Below are 17,607 nucleotides of genomic sequence, written 5' to 3'. Positions count from 1 at the left end.
TAATCCTCCATTCCATCTATTTTTTCGAGAGCTTTTTGCCTATTTTAATTCATTCATTCAACAAAGTAACAGCGCGTCGCAGACACTCGCTTCTTTTTTACATCTAAAGGCTGGTACTACGTTCGCTTTTCATGTTATTTTTCGCCCATTACTTTTATTTCAGGACAAAAAACCTCCAATTTCATTCTTTTGGTAAAATTTTAATAAAAGTGTTTTTTTTTGTGTGTAGTGTTTAAAAATTAAATTACAAAAAAAGTATTCAACGGTGAAAAACGAACATAGTACCAGTCTTAATAAACATATTCATTATTTTAACTATTTTATTTTGATTATTCAAAAAATATTAAATTACAAATAACGTGGCAATTTTCTGCTTTGAATATTGTCCTATATATCAAGTAGTGTCGTTGGTTTGTGTTTGTTAGAACATTGCTGAAACTTAAATAAATCGGTGAAAGTAAGGGGTGTTTAGGAATTTATCATGGCCGGTGAGTTGCCAGTTACCAGCACTGCCATTGCCTTTTTTTTTATAAAGGGCTGGGCGATATCATTGTCATCGGTGCCTAATAAATTAAAAGATCTTATATAATCTTACTTATTGTTTTTCAGGTTTAAATCCTTTTGCTCAGTTTCAAAAGTCGTTCGCAAACGGCGGAGTCGAATACAAATACTTTGATTTGGCCTCAATAGATCCAAAATATGGTGAGTAGATGGGCTGCGATGTTTAGCTAATGTAGCTGGCATGTTGCCTTATAAATATTTATCAAATACGCAGTAATAAGAGCATGAATTGCTAAAGTTGCATGAGCCTCCTGCTTGGCAGCATTTTGATATATTGCTTTGGGTAACTGATCGGTTTCTACGCGGTGGGAAATTTATTGCCAAAGAATTCATAAAACTAAGTGCTGAATGCCTGGAAAAAAGCCTACTGAACTTTGCTCGTTTTTGGAAATTCGAATTGTTTACAGAAATTGAAGTTCATTAATTTCATTTGGTGCATAAATTGACAAAGCAGTACACACGCATAAAAGTCTGCGAAGTCAAAAAATGATTTTGTCCAAACATATTTATCAGTATATTTGGAGTCTTGATGTCAAGCAAATCCACAAATCAGACCAATGTCCATATGAAAAAATCATAGTCGTTATGCGCTATTTATTAAGAAAGAGCCTTCCAATATGTACATACCTATATGACAATAATAAAAGTGAAAGTAATTTAAATGTTTCCACTTTTTCGCAATCTTTCAAAAGTAGAGATGATGGGGCGAAAATCGAGAATGAGGTGATAAGGTAATATAATCACTCTCAATTCTAATTAAAGCTTTCATTGCGTTATATTTGTCGAAATATTCTAATTTGAATAGTAAGCTACCGCTACACTGCAAACATTTTCGATTACCAAATAATCTTTCGTGAGTCTTCCAGATGAAGATAATGATCGCGGCCAAACTAATCTAAGTGTCGTAGACGATTCCCCTTCCGCGAATCTTTCATTTTGTCCGACCCATAGACATACAAATAAGTGTGAGGCAGCCACTGCGGCTATGAGACTTAAGGCGATGGGAGAATGGACTGAGGATGGGAGCAGCTCATTCCATCGCGGTATAATCGAGGCGACGATAGGAAACCTGGAGGGAAGGGAAGAGGTTTCCGATCGGATACCTGAGATGAACCTTGAAGTCGAGTGCGAGGCACTAATGCCATCGGCACAGTCTTGGATTGACGGAACCCTAGTATTGCCATCTGGAATGCGTGAAGTGGTGTGGTGCTAACGCGAGGACGTCGAGTGTGAACATCTTTACCGACAGTAAAATTGTCGTAAGCGCAATAATAACCAGGACGGTAAGATCTCGAACAGTCTTGCAGTGTAAAAAGCAGATTAACGCCTCTGAGGATAGCAAAATCCGCATCGTTTGGGTGCCGGGCCATAACGGAGTAAGGGGAAATGAAAGAGCAGACGATTTGGCGGTGAAGGCCAGAGGACTAGCGTCAATAAACTTGGTTAACCTGACGGTTAAGCCTTTCGGGTCGACGCAGACCGAATTAAGGGATTGGGCGACGAATGCGCATGCAATATTGTGGAACAGCGAAACGGTCGGTAGGACGGCGAAAATCCTATGGGGGATCCAGATCGTGAGAAGACGAGGCAATTGCTGAAAGGAAGCTAGAAGGAGATCAGTATAGCTATTGGTATCATAACGGGACACATAGGACTACGAGCTCACTTAAGTAAAATAGGTGCGGCAAGTAATAGCATGTGTAGGGCATGCGGAGAAGATGATGAGACGTTTTAGCATTTCTTTGTCATTGCCCGGCTTTTGCGTCCAAACAGATACCGGTACCTAGGTGGAGACACAATATCAGACATGAACCAACTTAGGGGAGTGGTATTGAAAACAATTAAGGATTTTGTGAGTAGCACTGAATTCCTAACTTAAAAATTTCTTTTTAGAGGTTACTTTATAGTTTTTAGAGCGCACAATAAGCCGATTACTGGCTTAGGAATATGTCCATAGTGGCATGGGGCGGATTAATATCTGCACGCTCTTTTCAACCTAACCTAATATTTTAAGGTTAATTCGTCGAAAACGTAACTACTACAAAAAATTAAAAAAAAAAAAAAAACGCTTACTAAGTACCAATCGTCAAACAAACCAAATAAAAATTGTGTTTGAAGTTGTGGAAGTTGTCCACTCAAAAGATCGAATAACAATTCAATACAAATCCTACACACGCCAGTTATTAAAATAACACTAATCGCGAAAAGTTAACTCAGGCGATTGATAAACAAATCCTCTGGACAATTAAAACTCAATGGATTATGGCGCAATGAGTTGTAATAGAAACGTCGCGAAGAGTGGCTAAAACTTTCGCACCCGCTATGGATTGTCCAATGATATCCTAGAAGAGTGTTTATAACGCAATGAGTTGATAATCGACGCGACGAGTTACTTAAACTTCCACTCACACAATAGATTGCCCAAAGATATAGTAGAAAAAAATTGCATATAAAACTTCCAGAAGATTCTTTAATTCAACTCGAGAACGAACACCGTTCCAAAATTATGAAAAATGTTTGCAGGGTAGGCGTGCTGTCTATTAAGCAATAAAAATCTTACGTCTGAGATTTTACAGTGTAAAGAATATTCAATTAAAACTAAACATTAGAAGACTAGAAAACCAATACAAGGGCCAGGCACTGAATGACCATGAGCACCATACGGGATGGAACTCTCAGTTCCGATTTGTGTGATGTACATCGTCATTAGAAGTAGCTGCTGGGAGCTGACGGGCTGATCCACAGGTTGCGGATGGTGGGAAGCTCCCTACAGGGAGTAGCTGCAAGAGCAGTCGTGGGCGATCAGCGCTATCGAGTGGATAGTCTTAGTGAGAGACCGGCCGGCACTCTTCTCACTCTCGCTTAAATACTGAGTGCCTATGCTGCTCGATATGACAAGCCGAGTTATTAGCACCTTTAAATAACCGTTCTCCAAAGACTTAGTAGTGTACCATTCAGGATTGACCTCCTACGTTGCTCAACCGAGACTTTGGAAAATGATCTTACGATATGTAGATAAATATATTTTATACCAAGTTTTTAATTAACACAAAAATTTTTTTAACATTTAAAGCCCTATAGGAGCCCATTCAATAAAATTTCAACAAACACTACTCTTAAACATAAAACTTCTCAAATTAATTATATGAAATATAAAAATTGGTAACTTAAGCGTAATTGTATGACAATTTTCAGTGTGTAAATTTCTACAAAATCTACTAATTTTCAACAACGATTGTGTAAAATTCAATCAAACTAATTTTCAACAAGGAGTTATTTAATTTTATTATTATTATTATTATTATTATTATGATTTATTTATTTATTTGAAATAACTATAATCAGAACCAAAAAGAAAAAACGGAAAGAAAAACATGAATAAAAGAGAAATCATCCTATTGCATCTCATCAAGGTGTCGAATAAGTTTTTATCGATATGTATCATTGGTACAATTGAAAACACGCAAAGAGTTAGGAAGTACATTCAATTGACGTGTTACTCTTATAGAAAACTTCCCATCCATATGGGGTAGAACTCTTGGTATGAGTATTTGATTAACTCGAGTAGAGTGAGAAAATGAGAACACATTTACCAGAAATTGTGGATCAAGGAATATAAAGGTTGGTAGAACATAATCAGATTTCTACATCATTGACTGAACAACCAAGAAAGCTTTCAACAAACGGGGAAATATGATCGAATATCCTGCAAGAAAAAATGTAGCGTACTATTCTATCATGTGGAGATGGCGATCCTTGTTAAGCTTCTGTAGGTGAGCAAGCTCGTTCCGGCCCAAGGGACCGCTGATTGTCCACGACTGCAATTACAGCTACTCCATATGGAGCATTCCACTATCCGCAACCCGTAGACGTGTTTGGTAGCACGCAGCCAAGTTTCTCGTGACAACAAATTGGAGCTCAATGTTCCAGCCTGTGTGGTGCTCACAGCTATCGCGTTCCGTGTTCTTTATGAATTACAGCTTCTTTTCAATAATTGTTTAACAAATAAGTTTGATAATATCTGGAACCGAACGTCACAAAACCGAAGCAATAGCATTTTTCTTCGGCATTAGCACTAAAATGGCTTAGGATTGTCAAAGAAAAATGAAGGTTCGTACTATTGTTGGTTTTTGAATGCGAAATTCTAAAGTGGGTTTATTGCACAATAACCTTTCAATAACTATTGTGCACCTTAAAGCTTCATTAGTTAATTTTTGTGAATACGGCTGTTAATGTTTAAGTGGCATGCAACACATAAACTTGCTTTGGCATAAGTGGCGATTGAGTGCCAAATATTGGATCTCATGGTTTTCTGTTTTCAACGCATCACGAGAAGCTGGATTGGGAGCTACCACTGGTGGCAGATAGTGTGATGCTCAATAAACGGAATAGCTACAAATGCAGTTGCGCAGAATCTGCGGTATAAAGTGAGTCCAGCCGGAAACCGGCTCTTGCATAAATACTGAGTGCCTATGCTATCATAACAAGGCCAGTTATTGGCGCCTTTAAATAACCAATTGCCATAACGTTCACAGGGCAATCGGTCCTATGGGCCGTTACGAGCTTGCTCACCTGTGGAGCTTGAAAAGGATCGCTGCCTCCACATGTAAATGTGGCTACATCAACATAAACGTATTTTGAATCACCGTCATTGTATTTTTTCAATCATTTTTTGCACCAATCGACCCGAGCCAGTTTTTGAGCTATTGTCAAACTACGCGGGATCAAACGAGATCAATCCTTTTTTAAGGACCCGGCGTTTATGCAATATCGGATGCATACTGAAATAATCTTTGAGCAAGCGGAGGCCACCATTGAATTCACAAAATCCGTTTTTCACAATCCAATGGGTCTGTGCTTCATCGGCATTCAAAGATTTTAGTTCATCAATGCGTTCTTGTCGTGATAATCAACGTCGAAAGTTGTGACAAATGATTGCACAAAAAACTTAACGAGTTAATTCCATTTTTTGCCAAATAAATTTTTTTTAACTAAAACTTTCTGAATACGGTTATTCCAATGGAATTGTGAAATTGCAACAGGCAACACTTAGTGTTGGCTAGGTCAGAAATATGTATATATAGCCTTCAGCCATCATATGCAAAATTGGAAAAGTGTTGTGCTTTTTCGAATCCGTGAATCTGAAATTATTTTTATAAATATTTGGCGACCTGTAATAGTTTTTACCAACATAAAATAGTCCGGAATTTCGAGTTTTTTAAAAAAAATATATTTTCTCTTTTTTGTTTTCATTAACTTAGTTGCGTCAATGGTGAAGAATTCCTACAATATGTAGAATGTTTTGTAACTCTTCAACAGCTCACCATATTCAGTCAACGTACAGAAAATCGAGCTTATTCACATTTTGTGTTGCTATTAATCTTTCAAAATTCACAACGACTATCCTCTACTCTATAAATGAGCTCATGTGGCATTGTCTTCAACCTGTTGGTTTATGTATATTTAGTTAATATATTCTAAAGCAAATGTTTGAAAATTACTTTTGTTCAAATATTAATTTTATTCTTTTGTCGGGTTTGCCAAAATAAGTCGGTGAACCAAAACATGGTTATTTGGGTAATTTTGACAAATGTTATGAAATTTGCCCAAATATTGGCGTTTACGCTGGCTGCGTTAATTGTTTTTTTATTGACTCAATTTTGCTGCTTTAAGCCATACGATTTAAGATTTATTTAGAACTACAAGTTTATGTTAGACTACTCTCTAAGAATCGTATAGATACTAAGGCTGCTATATAAGTTTACTGCCTAGGCAACACCAAGTGTTGCAAGTAGCAATCTGACGTTTCCGTTAAACGTTTGACAATTTCTAGCATAATCGTATTCACTATCATTTGCGTCGTTTACAGTGGTTTGAAAAATTAATTGGACAAAAAAAAATGGAATTAACTCGTGAATATTTTCCTGCAACCATTTCTTCATCGGCAAGGGCTGCCGCCTCAGTGTACACGTTCGTCCTTCTTTCGTCAGGGGTTAGTCACATCCCGGAGTGCCTTCTCCGCACGCCTCTGGTCCCTGCCGGGATTGAAAAGAACCCCGGACCCTGGTTCTGTTCGATTTGCCAGAATCGACTTCATCATCGGTCGGTGTCGGTGAGGTGTAATCGGTGCATGGAGTGGGTACATTTCCGACTTTGCTCTAGTCTAAAGGTGCCGTGCGAACATAGGGTCACAAGTGTCGTCGTCGTCGCTTCTGCGTCCTCGTCGTCGGAATATGTGACGCCCCCGACCTCTCCCGTGCGGCAACATACGCAAAAGCAGCATCCCAGCCGCAATATTGACAGGCCAGTGCCGGGAGTGTATCATTTGAATTACAACGGTCTCCGTGGCAAGATCGACGGAATTGTGGATATTATCGATATTATGTAATAACAAGTTACCATTCCCAAGAACTTCTGTACATCATTCGGTGATATTGGCTTCGGCATGTCGGTAATTGAAACAATTTTACTTTTCTATTTTAAAATGTTGTTTTGTTGTATGGTGTGACCCAATTAAAATTTTTGTTGATTCAGATGTAGATCATATTTACAAAGTTGTTCCAAACATTTAGACAAGTTCGATATATATTCATGTTTAGTGGCTGCGTGTATAATAATATCATCAAAGTATGCTTCCGTCTTAGGAATACTTTGTAAGATTTGATTAATTATTCTGTTGAATTCAGAAGGCGCTGTTTTTATTTCAAATGATAAACGGTTTACTCTGTATGTACCTCGATGTGTGGACATAGTTTGTACTTTGCATGAGTGTTCATCTACAGGTATGTGGTGATACCTTGTACAAATCTAGTCTACAGAAAAATTGCGAACCTCCTAGACTGTTAAATATGTGCTCAATTTTCCAAAATGGGCTATGAGCTTCCACAAACCTTTCGTCGACACCGAGTTATAGTCTATGCACAAGCGTACATTTCCATCGGCTTTTGGAATTACGACCAGTGGTGAACACCAAACAGAAACTTCTGTTTTTTAAATCACGCCTGGTTTTTCTAGTTGGTCAAGTTCTTTATTACTTTATCTTTACTTTTTCAACTAGGGCATATGGAACGTCCCGTTCCCTGTTAGAAATAAGTTTAGCACCTTCACGTAGCTTTAATGAAAAAGTGAATTCTTTTACACATCCGATCTTAGTTTGAAAATATCTTGAAATTTACTTTTCAATAAATTGATGTCGATAACTTCATAATCTTTATGGTCGAGGTTAATGGAAATAATCGAGCTAAAATCAAGTTTGAATTTCCGAATCCAAGTTCGGCCAAGGATAGGTGTGCACTCTTCTGGGACAATATAAATCTCATCTATGAGCGAATTGCCATGTTTGTTGGTAGAAGTTGGACGCTTAAATTTAATTTGAAAAATTTGTCTCTGGGCATAAATGTAAAACCCGATCCAGTATCGATTTCGAATTTGATTGAATTCCCTTTTATTTCAATGTATAGGAAGAATTGATCGCTCTTTATTGATTCATTTTGATTTACAATATTTCTACAACACTTAATGCACCATAAGGCTAAACATTTTCAATTTTACTTACTTCCTCTTGATTGGCCCTCTTTTCATTCATTTTTGCTTTGATGCATATCTTGACTACGTGACCGCCTTTTCCACATACTGAGCACTTGAGGTTAAGTTTACTGCTGCGGAAAACCTTAGCATATTGACTGCTTTTACCGCATTTTAGACACAGTCCATCCAATCCCAAAGCTTTAAAATTGATTGGCTTCATGCCATGATTTGATTATACTACTTTTGATGGTTTAACATTTTTGATGAAATTTTGTTAATTTCCCCACATGTCGACTGATCTGTTTTTGACATTGCTTTTGAGTCTAATTTTGCTAACGATGTCGGCAAAATCAGAAATTTGTTTTTGTGACTGCAACAGTTGTTCATCGTAACCAAGATCACTTACGCTTTTCGGTCCTATTAAGGCTGTGACGATTTTGAATTTGTTTTGCACCTTTAGAGTTGAGCAATAAGTTTGTGCAATACCCTCGGTTCGTATTAATGTTTTTCATACGGATGTAATTCTCGAAACGCAGTTTATATATCCTGAATGATTCTATAGCAGTGGCCAAAATATCGAAATTTGAAACAAGGTTCGTGTTCGTGGCAAAATTTAATTGATTTTATGACCCTGTGTTGTTGGTGGATGTGGCGTTGGTAGTTGACATTTTTTGGTAGTTCACATTTTTTGATATTGGAAAACTTAAACATGATTTTTACTTTCGGATCGGTCCATCCCCTCAGATGTCATCAAAATGAGGAAATGAAGCCACGATGTTGCCAAGCCATTTTTGCATTTGAAATGATCGTGATGCCGTGCCCCTGTGGTCCATGGTAACTTATCCTCACGAGTGCTGTACGAATCAATTTTTTTTTCACGTAACCAACCATTGCGTTGGCAATTATGAGAGTTAAGGGTTGGAGGGGGAAGAGGAAGTATTGTTTATTGATATATATTGGTCTTAAGGCCTCCTTTTATATCGAAGAGCCTTTCGAGCTAAAACTTTTTGCCTGATGTCTCTGGAGAGTGGTTGCGCATGCAACAGGTGATGATTCGGTTACGACAACGACTCCGTAGCTACCAAAATATCAAGAAACGCTTCACTTATAACCAAGGGCACAACTACTGACAGCCATGTACATGACGCTGGGTCAATTTGTGACGACCACAAAAACCCATCAAGCGGTCATCAAAATCGAAATCTACGATGAATACTAGGAAACATTTTCCAAAACCCAAAGCCCTAATATCAAAATCGAGTTTTCGGTTTTTAACGACAATGTTCTTTTTTATTTTTTTTTGTTATCCTGAAAAAACAGACTAAAAAAACTATATATCAATATTCATGCAGATCAATTGCCGTATTCTATCCGCATCCTTTTGGAATCTGCCGTACGAAATTGTGATAACTTCCATGTGCTTGAGAAGGATGTACAAAGTATACTGAGTTGGACTCCGGATTTGAAGCAAGGTCAAAACGATGTTGAAGTATCTTTTAAGCCGGCTCGTGTGATTCTACAGGTAGGCAACAAATTATTTCGATTTGTAGTCATCCGTTTCGAGTTTATCCAATTTATATTCTCCAACTTTTAGGATTTCACTGGTGTACCTGCCGTTGTTGACTTTGCGGCTATGCGCACTGCTGTATATGGCTTGAACGGTGATCCGGAGAAAATCAATCCCATATGTCCTGCGGATTTGGTTATCGACCATTCAGTGCAGGTGGATTTCTCACGAACTGCCGACGCATTGTCTAAGAATCAAAATTTGGAATTCGAACGTAACAAAGAGCGTTTCACATTCTTGAAGGTTAAAGCAACAAGAAAAGCGTTTAAATCAAAAATATCGTGTAACTGATTGTTTTTTTTTACAGTGGGGTGCACGGGCTTTTAATAACATGTTAATTGTTCCACCTGGATCCGGCATTGTTCATCAGGTCAACTTAGAGTATTTGGCCCGTGTGGTATTCGAAGCAGATGCTGAAGGTGGCAAAATATTGTATCCAGATAGTGTTGTAGGCACAGATTCGCACACCACCATGATCAATGGCTTGGGCGTATTGGGTTGGGGAGTTGGAGGTGAGTTATTTTACTAAACTCTTAACCAAGTTAATCGTTTTCCACCAACTAATCCATGGAATTTAAAAAAAAAAATTAAATTGACATACTGAAAATAATTTTATTGTTTTTCTTTTCATGTTAGGTATTGAAGCAGAGGCTGTAATGTTGGGTCAATCGATTTCTATGTTGTTACCTGAAGTCATTGGGTACAAGGTATGTTAAAGTATATCTAAAATAAATTTAGAATTCTGAGAGAGAACAGTTTTTTTTAATATATACAGCTGGTAGGTAAATTGGGACCGCTTGTTACATCCACCGACTTGGTTTTGACTATAACCAAGCATTTACGTCAACTAGGCGTAGTCGGAAAGTTCGTGGAATTCTATGGTCCTGGTGTAGCTGAACTTTCGATCGCCGATCGAGCTACAATTAGCAACATGTGTCCCGAATACGGTGCGACAGTGGGTTATTTCCCAATCGATGAAAATACTCTGAGCTATATGAAGCAGACAAGTATGCTAGCTTTACTTTTATTTGAATGCCAATTTAGATTTTTTTTCTTTCAGACCGTTCGGAGAAGAAAATCGACATCATTAGACAATATTTAAAAGCCACGCGTCAATTGAGAGATTACTCCAATGAATCACAAGATCCCAAGTTTACCCAAAGCATTACACTTGATTTGAGTACTGTGGTAACTTCAGTGTCGGGACCTAAACGACCCCATGATCGTGTCTCTGTGTCCGAAATGAAGAAGGACTTCCGATCCTGTTTAGTTAGTCCCGTAAGTTAATATTATGCACTTGTCAACCGCGGGTCGTTGTTTTTATTCCGTTATTATGAGATAAACAAAGCCCAGTGATGCTATCAATTCATTCAATCAGTATACAAAATCTTTTTTCCATGAAATTCGACAAAACTGAACTTGGTGTATCCCATAACTTGAAATTTGTTACACTGCATGTATTCACTGATTCACTCGTTATGATTCTAGATAAACATTTCACTTTAACTGCGCACACTTTGAGGTTTACAAAAGAGCCTTTAGAACACAGAGCTATCAAAAGAAACAGCAACTGTGATATATCAGATTCTTGGTGTTGGCATAAAATCACGGCTACTATTTCCTTAGATAACTCGATATAATGGGGGGGAAATTGTAATAACTCCAAGACAACGTCGAACACCACATTTTCCACTGACAACCACGAACTTCTATGATCTTCATTCTTCCCAAATATCCAAATAATTTATATAGAAATTAATATTGCACAAGTCCTGGTGTTCCTATGAAGTATGGTCGCACTCCTTAACCGCAGCTAATGACTTTGAAGTGTGTCTTATTACAGACATGGTTCAACTAAACGTTCACCATATGCAAATTGAATGCCTTCTTATAAACTCCGCGTTCAATGCCATCATCAGTTTTTTGCACCCATTTAGTGGCCTCATGTTACCCGTTGGCAAATTTGTTGGTATGATTTTCATTTTTTTTTTTTTCACTTGCCAATGGGCAAAACCAATAGCCCCAGCATTTTAATGCATAGGTAGGCATTAAATTTCATTTATTGTTATTACAAATCAACAGACAAAAATCTTGCTTGGGTATGGAAATTTATCCAATTCAGGTCTTCAACACTATATCGTGTATATTTTTTCATGTCTCTTCACTTCTCGATTATAATTTTTAGATCACCTGCTTTTTTTTGCTGGAATGCTTGCTTAACAATTTCTCGACGTTGTATTTAGTCAAGGAGAGGAGAAAATTGAATTTTGCTTGGAACTTTTTGTGCTTTGCCTTTTTAATTAAAGAAACGTTCGTTTAGTTAGCAACATGAACTTGAAACTCATAACTTGTAAATTACTTTAGCAAAACTTTTCTCACCAACCCCTCTGTTTTTATTTTTTACCCATTTCAAAATTTAAACATTAATCTTTTGATGTCTTTAAAAGATCTTTCCCTAAAACGAATAAAACTAAACTGTTGTGAAATTGCTTTACGACTAGCTTCAAACTTCTTCAAAATCATAAGTTTTCTTGGTGCTGTTGTGGTACCGGCATGCTTGCATGTGGAGATTGCGATCCTCGTCAAGGTCGTTTCGGTCCATAGGATCGCTCGATCGCCGAAAAGTATTATGAACATAAGTTATTTAAAGACGTCAATTTCTCGCCTTGTTATATCGAGCATTATAGGCACTCAGTGCCGCCCAGCCACTCTCTGAGGTTCGCCACTTGTTGCCGCTGGTTGTCCGCAACTGCAATTATAACTGCAATTGTGGAGTATTCCATTATTAGCAATCTGTGGACGCACCCGGAGGTGGGACCTTTTTTCCGCTCCCGCTTCGGTAGCTCTCAGCTGAGCTTTTTGTAATGACAATGAACACCACACAAATCAGAACTGTGAGTTGTAACCCGTGTGGTGTTCATTGTCATCCCGTGCCGGGATTAATGATGGTTGCTGTTGTTGTAGCAGTGTGTTGTACCCTTAGACGACAGCCCTTGCCGACGAAGGACTCCATCGGGTCAATGCGGTACGTAAAACCGGCTGCCATGGGATCGATGTAGATCACTGGGGATTGTTAATGGGCCAAATCGGTACATGTTTAGGTATAGCTCCCAAGTGCCGATTGTACGTCTTGATACGTAGAGGACAAAGTCAAATATGGTTCATACAAATAAAGCTTTCATACAAACCTATCTCACACGATTTGCCTCTGTAGGCATATGGCGGGCAGAATTTTTAACTCAATTCCATGGCAGCCGGTTGTACGAAAGGGACTGACTCGATGGAGTTCTTCATCGGCAAGGGCTGCTGCCTCAGTGTATAACACACTGCTACAACAACAACAACGAGAAGCTTAGCTCCAAGCTACTTGTCGCGTCTACAGGTTGCGGATAGTGGAATGCTCCATACGGAGTAGTTGCAACGGCAGTCACAGACAATCAGCAATGTCAGAACTTTGACCTTACCCTGATCACATGGCGGACTTAAGCTTTATTCTCCTACCTAAATTATCTACATGCAAAAGTCCTTTCGCCATTCTTGACTACTGTAGCTTTTATTCGCATATTGGAGGGAGCTTCTCCAGACCGCCTGGCCGTTTTGTCAGGCTTGTTGGCCCCTAATCGTCTTAAATTTAATGTCTGGCATTGTACTGACGTACGTTTAAACAATGTTCTTCTGCGGTTTTTGAATCTTTCGGGGCGTCTATTTGAGACTCTCCGCACGACTACTGTTGCAGCTTCTCTGTATGGAGCATTACATTATCCGCAACGTGTGGACGCGTAAGCTAGCTTGCAGCTAAGCTTCTCGCGAAAGCTATGAGCACCACACACATTGGACCTCAAAGCCCAGACTGTGTGGTGCTCGCAGCTATCCCGTGCTCATTCAACTGTCTTCTAAGCATGTTTTTAACGAGTTTTTTATTTGGCATACACCACATAGACTTGCTTTCGCATTGGCGATTAAGTGATAAATATAGGATCTTATTCAATTCTCTGGTGCGTATATTATTATTAACTATAAGTGTTTTTCCTAATTTATAAATCCTTGGTGATCCCTTTCCCGTCCCTTCGTAGTTTTCGCTAATTATCATAAATGGAAGATCAACCGACCAATAGATCTTTTGCGGGTTCACATTTCATTTATAACTTATCAAATTAACAATGTATTCACAATACTTTATCAATGATCTCTGCTGCTTCCTGGGAAATGTAATATTTATATGCCCGTTTTCTTTGTTTTTGTAGATACGTTTTTTTTCATAGTTGTCTATGTGCGTTCGTCATGTTTTTTTTGGTTTGGCATCTACCACAGGGTAACTACCAAACCATTGGTTGCCCAACTTATTAATTATTAGGCAGCCGTGAGTGATTTTATTAATTTATTTATAAAATCTCCATTTGGTAATAAATCAAAATGTTTTTAAAACCGGTAGAAAAGTTAACCGGACTGTAGTTTCCGGGATTGCATGCCTTCATCAGCGGTATTCTTCGACAAATATCCAGTTAATCGTCCGTGTTATTGGCTTAGGCATAATCTTGAATGCACCTAGGCAACAAAGACAATTATTATTGGTATCTATTTTCTATTATCGTAATCTAATATTGTTAAAACCTATTAAATTTTGATCGCACCTGTGGATTTTGCGGGGTGGCTTAACTCAAAATGTCGACGTTAGATTCTTGATACAAGTATAACTTGACGTGGATACAAGATTTCGCTTAAAATATGGCATACTAGTTGTTGTTGTAGCAATTTATTGTTTTCCATCTTTCGTCTGCTTGATTCTGTTGAGTGTCAAGACCCAGGAACTCTGCGACTAAGATAGAGTGCATACTAGTAGTTTCTACAAGCAGTTTTCTTCACATTTTTAATCCTGTTAATCGTGGCAATCTAACAAGCACAAACATATTTATTTACTTGATATTAAAGAGAAATTTTATATAAACCAAACAAGAAAAAATTATTAAAAATATATTTTCCTTTAGCCGTTCTAATTAATTGCACAAACTTCCGCTATGCTATCTAGGAAATGATTACAACAACAATAAAAAATTTACTGACCTAGTACTTTTTTTTGTTTCTCTGGGCAATTAAACAGAATGTTATTGAACCCGTTTTCTCCATGCACTTCTGTGCACAAATAATGGGTATTTTTGCTAACTAAACAATTTGTGTCACTTTGATTCTTTGCTTTTAGGTTGGTTTCAAAGGCTTTGCTATTCCTTCGGATGCCTTAGAAGCTTCTGGGCAATTCCAATGGGATGATGGAAAGAGTTATACCATCAAACATGGCTCCGTCGTTATTGCAGCCATTACAAGTTGTACTAACACTTCAAACCCCTCCGTCATGTTGGGCGCTGGAATGTTGGCCAAGAAAGCCGTTGAGAAGGGTTTGAGCATTATGCCCTACATCAAAACGTCCCTGTCTCCCGGTTCGGGGGTGGTTACGTACTATCTGAAAGAATCGGGCGTTATACCGTACTTGGAGCAACTAGGTTTCAACATTGTGGGTTATGGTTGCATGACGTGCATTGGCAACTCTGGACCCTTGGATGAAAATGTGGTCAACACTATTGAAAAGAATGGTTTGGTTTGCTGCGGAGTCTTGTCCGGAAACCGCAACTTCGAGGGCCGCATTCATCCAAATACACGTGCCAATTATTTGGCCAGCCCCCTTCTGGTGATAGCTTATGCAATAGCTGGACGAGTAGATATTGATTTCGAAACCGAACCATTGGGTACCGATGCAAATGGCGAGAATGTTTACCTTCGGGATATTTGGCCCACTCGTTCGGAGATACAGGAAGTCGAGAATAAGCATGTGATTCCAGCCATGTTCCAAGAAGTTTACAGTAAGTTCCGCAAAACACTTATAGCGTACTTAAATGCAAAATAACGAGATGCCTATACAACTTCAAGAAAAAAGTCTAAAAACAAGTAGGGAATAAAAAAAACACTTTACCCTCAGAAAATTTAATGTACAACAATAAGGAAATGATCTCGATAATCATTGGCTTATTTCATATAAAAAACAAACGCCGAAAACTTGACTCTGACGTGTCGTTGTCTTGCATATAAAGTGACCCTGTGACATAAACAATTGTACGAGCTCTTCAAAAATGTACAAACCTCTGCCTCTTTACAGGTAAAATTGAACTTGGCTCCGAGGATTGGCAGACATTAGAAGTATCAGAAGATAAATTATATCCCTGGAATGAGGAATCCACCTATATTAAACGTCCGCCCTTCTTTGAAGGAATGACCCGTGAGCTGCCAAAGTTGAACAGCATTAAAAGTGCTCGCTGTTTGTTGTTTTTGGGCGACAGTGTAACAACCGACCACATTTCACCAGCTGGGTCTATTGCACGTAACTCTCCAGCAGCTCGTTTCCTGTCGGAACGCAAGTTGACCTCCAAAGATTTCAACTCGTACGGTTCACGTCGTGGAAATGATGCTATTATGGCACGCGGCACATTTGCCAATATACGTTTGGTCAATAAATTAATTACCAAGACGGGACCCCGCACCATACACATTCCAAGTCAAGAGGAAATGGACATTTTCGACTGTGCTGAAAGGTAAGTTCTTTCTTTCCCTTCTGAAATTTCTATTGAACTTGTGTAATTATTTTTGATTGCCATTCGAAGATATCGCGAAGAGGGAACCCCCTTAGTCTTGGTCGTTGGCAAGGATTATGGCAGTGGCTCCAGTCGCGATTGGGCTGCCAAGGGGCCTTTCCTTCTGGGTATTAAAGCTGTTATTGCAGAATCATATGAACGTATTCATCGTTCTAACCTCGTCGGAATGGGTATTGTCCCATTGCAATTTTTGCCCGGTCAAAATGCCGAATCTCTGAACTTAAATGGCCGCGAGCAGTACAACATAAACATTCCAACTGACAACATTAAACCGGGACAAAAGATTCAAGTCGAGGTAGATATAAATATTTCAATTCACATATGGTTTTCTTGGGAAATGCGCAACAAAACTGCCTAAATATTTTTGCAACTTTATTAATATATAATCTAACGCTCGCCACGAGTGCAAGGATGGAGCAAATGTTACCCACGGTCTCGTAATTTCACCTATTGGGTTTATAGAACTCAGTTACGCATTTCCAACATGATAGCTTAAGTAACTAAGTACCAACACACAGAGTCTCAAATTATTTTTCTCTTTTAGGCTGATGGCAACGTGTTCGAAACTATTTTACGCTTCGATACGGAAGTTGATATTGAATATTATCGCAATGGTGGTATCTTAAACTACATGATACGTAAAATGCTACATTAAGCTCTGAAAGATAGCGGCAATGAGGTAACATCGAAAAACCTCTAAATGATTACAAAATTAAAATAATTTTTGTATGCAAAATTATACACAGATTTTTTTATGAATTTTAAGGATAACATATTAAATAAAAAATACTACATTGTGGTGATGAATATGGTTTAACCACCAATTTCTCTGTGTGTTTCATTTGAAATATTTTATAGCTTAAAAAATGTTCAGAATAAACTTACACATATGGTGCCAAATGAAAAACTATTTGGAAAAAAACATGTCAGGGAAGTCAAAAGTGGGGCCGGAACGACAGACTATACAATACTCTATTATTCAATGGTCATACTATTATTTTTAGAGGTGAGCATATCGGATGAAATAGATATGTGGAAGCTATAGCTAAGTTTGAAATCTGAACCGCTTTTAAAAAAGTTTTGGACACACATGTTGTGAAATAATAAAACATATCTAAACATTTTTTCAGAGATACACAGTGTTAAATATTTTTAGTTTAAGTGCAAGCTAATGTGAAATATTTATGAAATGAGGTAACCCGTATGATAGATTTTACCAAAACAAAACTGTTAAACCATTTCACTAAAAATTTTATGATGAAAGCAATGTGAATTCCTCCTTATATTGAAAATACACCTTTAAATCACAAAACA

General features: G+C 38.1%; 1 protein-coding gene across 5 annotated transcripts; it reads left to right on the top strand.

Moving 5' to 3' along the window:
• LOC106091923 (cytoplasmic aconitate hydratase) lies at positions 1 to 17,117 on the top strand. Of its 5 annotated transcripts, none has more exons than XM_059362631.1 (13): positions 1 to 65; positions 403 to 488; positions 610 to 702; positions 9,441 to 9,610; positions 9,683 to 9,898; positions 9,963 to 10,167; positions 10,292 to 10,362; positions 10,431 to 10,662; positions 10,716 to 10,933; positions 14,853 to 15,507; positions 15,801 to 16,233; positions 16,303 to 16,588; positions 16,838 to 17,117. In XM_059362631.1, the coding sequence occupies exons 2-13, from the start codon at positions 482 to 484 to the stop codon at positions 16,946 to 16,948; spliced, it is 2,697 nt and encodes an 898-aa protein (XP_059218614.1). In that variant the 5' UTR covers positions 1 to 65; positions 403 to 481; the 3' UTR covers positions 16,949 to 17,117. The 5 variants fall into 5 exon arrangements, with proteins under 5 accessions (XP_059218614.1, XP_059218617.1, XP_059218618.1 ...); XM_059362634.1 differs by having other exon boundaries at positions 62 to 113; XM_059362635.1 differs by lacking the exon at positions 1 to 65 and adding an exon at positions 98 to 113 and having other exon boundaries at positions 400 to 488.
• Positions 17,118 to 17,607: the final 490 nt, after the last annotated feature.

Source organism: Stomoxys calcitrans, chromosome 2 (genome assembly GCF_963082655.1).
Source record: "Stomoxys calcitrans chromosome 2, idStoCalc2.1, whole genome shotgun sequence".
NCBI classification, from domain to species: domain Eukaryota; kingdom Metazoa; phylum Arthropoda; class Insecta; order Diptera; family Muscidae; genus Stomoxys; species Stomoxys calcitrans.
Note: the sequence above shows the minus strand (reverse complement) of the source record. Positions and strands in the feature narration are given on the sequence as shown.